We start from the raw sequence: 5,620 nt of genomic DNA on the forward strand, positions 1-5,620 counted from the left end.
ACTCAAATTGTTAGAAAGCAAAATACTTATAGTATCTCCTATAACTAGTATACTGCATTGCAGTGGGGCGTGAGCGTAGTATATTATTTATTTGACTCTATTTTTTTTTATATATAACAATAATTATATTTATTTATTTATTTATTTCTAAGATTTGTCCCTCGATTTCTATCTATCTCGCACTAATAAGATGAGTTGTATTCTTATATACATTCCACGTCAGCCTCACTAACAATTTCTTGACATTTTAATCTCAAGATAAAAAAAATTGTTTATTTTCCAAACAAGTTAATATGTGAAACAACACTCTGGGTTGTGTGTGACTTCATTTTTACTTGTGCAAGATTAATATAGTTTCCTACAACTTCCAGGAAATGGTAATAAAATGTTACAACTGAAGATGCTGTTATGAAATAACAAGTTTTAAAACCATAGAATGACTAATGCACTATTCCAGCTAAGCAATAGGATCTGTAGTCTATGCCCACAAAGACATATCAAGCACCTTTAGCTAGTACATAGTTGCAAAGGAAAAAAACATGTTGCAAGTACAACCATTTCTACAAATTGAAGAAGAAAGTTCAATCAAAGGTTTCCTTCAGAGTGGACATACGCATGACAGTTTATGGATCATAATCAATATCAAGGTCAAAACCAAACACAATAGTGAGACAATTTTATTGATTGATAAAGCTCATCAAAAGAAATCCATGATCAACAACTTCAAGATCCAATAATACATCAAAGACAATTAAAACACTCAACATTGAACTAAAAATATAAATGTCATAGAAAATTTAGCATCTAAGAGGCCAAACGATGCCAACGCTAACTAAGTTTGACATTACAACTTAAGGAAAACAAACTCTTCAATGAAAATTTCGACATAACCTCCTTTGTATATTCAATATTAAATAAAAAAAAAAACCTGTCATGTCTAAAAATCATTAAACCTGTCATATTACCAAAAGAACCAAAATAACAACATCCCAAAGGTTCTAAACTACTATACATATAACAAGTTGCACAGTTATTGAGTTTACAAACCGATCAACTCAACTCAAAAAGACACATAAAGGGGGCTAGCAAAAGTCCAAACAACTATAATATAAAATGAAGTAGTTGAAGTGACAAAATCCATCTGCAGAACCATCAAAAAATGTCCTCCTCAGACATTACTTGTGGAAGAACCTCGCATAAATCAAAACAACAAAATTAAGCATGATAACGACAGTAGATATTCATTTATGAGAAATATATAAAATCTTGATGAAGTGAATTTGCAAACAATATAAATAGAAATAAAGGTAGAAAGATGAATACTTCATACCGAGATAAAAACAAGAAAATAACATTTCAACTATAAGATTTTCTTAGAACATCAAATGGTTGAAGCAGACAAGTGCAACAAACGATTCTCCTCTTGCAATCGGCCTCTAAGACCAACACATTTTCCAATCTTTTGAAGTCTTTCCAAAGAGAACATAGGGCAAAATGCCGATCACACAACTTTCTTGTCTGCGAGACAAAGCAACAAAAGTCAAACCGAGGCTTTCCTTTCACCAATATCTACCACGTACCGATCAAGAGTTAGGCCTTGACTCTTGTGAATTGTTATCACCAACATAGTACTAGGGGAACTGAATCTACCGGCATGAAGTATTGCCCGACTTCCAATTTGATGTCCGTGGAGTAATAGGTATTGTATTAGAATCGATCGAACCCTAGCACCACGATAGTGGTCGAAGTCAACCATAACAGCAAGAGGTATATCTTCTGGTGATTTGCAGCCATTTCCATAAACAATATCTACAACAGTGCCCATTGCACCATTAACCAGTCCATTTGTGGTGGCAATGTTTGAACGAAGCATAACACGTGCACCAAGTGATAAACACAGAACTTTCTCCAAGCCTTTTGCATCATCTGACGAAGCCTTGGTAGCGGTCTCACAATTATTTAGTGATACAATTCGAGCAACTGGTTTACCAAGCTCAATAAGTCGGGTGAGATTATAATCATGTGCAGGCTGTTTGGTAGGAAAAAGACGCAAAGCATCTTTGAAGGTGTTAACCTCATCCATATTGAGTGAGGAAATATCCCGAGTTAGAAATAATTGCCAATCACTTACGGTTGAAGTTCCATTACTTAGTCTGAATAGTGTTTCTCGAAATGATGCTTGGTCATCCCCTGCTTGTCGAAATATATGTGATAACCGAACACATTTATCGAAACTAGAATACACAATTCCACCATGTTGTTTTTGAATAGACCCACCTTGGACATATAATGCACTGTCACATACAGGAGGTAATTGACGCATATCACCAACGAGGATAATAGATACATCACCAAATGGATCGTTCTTTGAAAATATCTCGCAACGCCGTCAATATTTGCAAGCATACTTCTTCCAACCATGCTTTGTACTCATCGATAATGATAAGTTTGGTGTCTTTAAAGTCTTCTTGCATACGTCGACATTGATCACCTTCAATATTTTTGGAAGTTTGTTTCACACCTTTTGTTCCACAGGTGAAAGATAGCTCATGATGGATGGTTGCACCTCCAATATTAAAAGCGGCAACTCCAAAGGGAGCCATGACACGCACGCTTTGTTTGTTTTGAAAATTGCGAAAACTGCGAATACACAATTGCATTATGAGTGTGGACTTGCCTGCGTACTGCTCCCCACAAACAATTAACCGAATACATGCTCCAGCTTTGTGGGGCTCTAACTACCATATCATGAGCCGCCTTTGTTCATTAGATAAATCATGATCCGGTACAACCGTTTGAGGTTCATGATTTAGTTCATTGCCACCACGAAGAGCATGGACAAATTTTCTATCAATTTCTATATTTGATATCGATGTAAACCTTCAGCCCAATTGTGTGAAATGTCGAAGTCTCTTCTTCCTAATTCCACAGTTTCCCCAGGGACAAACATGGGCCCCATTGTTGCTGCCATCATCCACTCATCCCGAAGTAAGTCTTCAGTACCAAGCTCTACCTCAATACCATATTCAAGCTCTTCATCTATCGGTTCTGGAAGAATAATCCCATGAGTGATTTCGAAACCCAAGTCATAGTATCTTTCAGACCACAAGGGAAATTCTCCCCGAGCTTCTTCGAGAGTTCGATAATGATGATGAATTAAGACTTGTTGACGACAAAATGATTCCCATTTTTCAGTGTTTGGTAGGATGTCACCGTCTAGCTCTGGAACCAAACGCACAACTGCGTCAACTCGAGAAGTGTGCCAAACATGCTGCTTGAAATAATGTCTTTTTGCCATATTCAGTAGGGAAATATTTTCATAACAAAAGGTCGCTTGCAGATATCTTCCTACAAAGGTTGGATCTGTTCCAACAATTTCATCCTCTCGTCGCTCGACGGCGCACAATTGATGCTAGCATGCTCTTTTCGCTAACATTTAAGAGTACAAACTTTCGGATGATCGGGTCAATGGGTACCCCATTAGCAAGTGACATACTTCTGGGGCGAGAAATATCTCTTCGGAGACACTTTTCATAAGTAGAAGAAAGCGGATCTTGCATTTTGACGGGGCGATGAAAATCTTCAACAATATCTTGAAGAGTATCTCAAAACTTTTAGAAGCCGGTTCAGATTTAGCGGCGTGATTTAGCAATGTAATTGACAACAGATTGCACCCGAAAAGGATCGGCGACCAATCAATGTTTGCACGCCAGTCCGCAAAATCTTACGATTGTGGGAAACGGACTAGTTCACCATTTCGCCGACGAGGAAACGATACATGTTACTGTTGGGAGGCTCTTCTACAATCTTCGACTGACCAATTACATCAAATGGGTATCTAAAGCGACATACCATTTGTTTGGTTGCTTTGTGTAAGCGCAAACAATGACTCCCACATATAGAGTGTCGCATGACCCAATTGACCAACGAAACATAGTCATCTTCGTTTGTATCAAGTTGTAAATCGAGTGGCAAAATGCGTGCACAAGGATGTTCTTGGAGATTTCTAGACATGCTTGGGTCTGGGTTAACAGTGCAAACAAGTCTATCAAAATAATCAATAACATTAGATCTATCGATAGCACTTGTAGCAATCTTAGTAACATCTGGAGCATCTGCTAGCCAAAGAAATCCATGAACATGACCACTACCACGATTTTGCCACTCAAACCGGTACCAATGATCAACCACAGAGAACTCATATCGTAAGTAATCCCGAAAGAAGAATTCCACTCTTGTTTGAAAGAACCAAGCAACAACATTTGGGTTATCATTAATTAACTTTGCGCGTCCCCTTCTTTTATCTAAAAGAGACATTTTTTCAAGATCATTAGAAGGATCTAAAATACGAAAAAGTTCTGGCCATTGCATGTCAGCAGCGCTGAGTGTGAAGAAGATGGTTGGTGCACCTAACTGTTTAACCATGGCAGTCAGCTCTTTCAATCTTGTATACCAATAACAGCGGGTACCACGAATGTTGTTAGCAAAGTAAGAGACACGATTAGCTAATTGCTTATCACCGGACAAAATCATATTTCGAATTTCCTCAATTGACAACTCAAAGATCCCCCTCGGATTCTTCCTCACAAAAACATCACCTAAAGAAAGTGCTTGCCACCTTGAAAGAGAGTTCCAAGCAAAGTAAGCGGAATCTCGTGATTCTAGCAAATCGCTCATCATGATATTTCATCAAAACCGGAAGTATGGCAATGGATTGACTTTCACCGGGCGAGCTTGTCGTAGATCGGCCTCACCGTAAGGAAACAAAGTTGGAAATGCCATAACAATATATCCCGGGTTGAAAACTCATCAATGATGTGAGTTGTTAAAGGCATATGGACATTAGTTTGATCTACATTTGGTACCATAAATGCCCTCCGGAGACGCGTGCTTGTTGATTGGGTTGTGCCAAATAGAAATAGTTCCAACAAAGATGAAACTCATCAATGTGCAAATCCGGTTATACAAGTCGGGTGGCCCGTCATCGTCATCGGCTTCCCTAGGTATGGCAGAAACTTCGTTGTCGATATCTTCCACCAGTCGGGACATATGTGGTAGGTCATCGTTGTCCATCTAGAGGTAGTCCTTCGATAGTTCCATCATCAATAATTATATCATTATAGTACCGATTATAAGTTTTCAACCAAACCAAGGTCGTATGCGTACAAATTCTCGCCCGAACACGAATTCCTTGCTTGCATGTGGCCCCCTCTATTAACGACAAGAATTGCGATAAATCAGCGGGCTTGAATGGAAGAACAGTGGCAATCAGATTGACATCTTGGGAGAAATTTATCACATTACCACTATACTTGTATTGTTGACCCCTAACACGATACACAGACATCATGGGATGCACCCTGGCAATGAGAATTCTTTCTAGATTGGACAAATGAGACAGTTCTAGAGGTACAATGCCCGGATCCATTGAATTGTTAACACTAAACATGCCAGCGTTAGTGTTGTCCCGTTTTTCCAACTTGCAAGAGGTACAAATACCTGCATCAATTCTTGTTATAAGCGAGGTTCTCACTTAGTACAAACATATTCCAAGAAAATATACAAAGAAGATCAATTACCTGCTGAAATCTTTAGATCGGGAAATTTTCTTTTGCATAGA

The 5,620-nt window shown here is 38.5% G+C and overlaps 1 protein-coding gene across 1 annotated transcript; it reads right to left on the reverse strand.

Moving 5' to 3' along the window:
• Positions 1–1,540: 1,540 nt before the first annotated feature.
• LOC147496579 (uncharacterized) lies at positions 1,541–2,323 on the reverse strand. The gene has a single exon (XM_086562609.1). The coding sequence runs from the start codon at positions 2,321–2,323 to the stop codon at positions 1,541–1,543; it is 783 nt and encodes a 260-aa protein (XP_086418735.1).
• Positions 2,324–5,620: the final 3,297 nt, after the last annotated feature.

The sequence above is a fragment of the Coptis chinensis genome, chromosome 5, assembly GCF_015680905.1.
Source record: "Coptis chinensis isolate HL-2020 chromosome 5, ASM1568090v1, whole genome shotgun sequence".
NCBI lineage: Eukaryota > Viridiplantae > Streptophyta > Magnoliopsida > Ranunculales > Ranunculaceae > Coptis > Coptis chinensis.

Coding starts and splice junctions, on each gene's coding strand:
- LOC147496579 (XM_086562609.1), bottom strand. CDS start 2,323: ATGCGTCAATTACCTCCTGTATGTGACAGTGCATTATATGTCCAAGGT.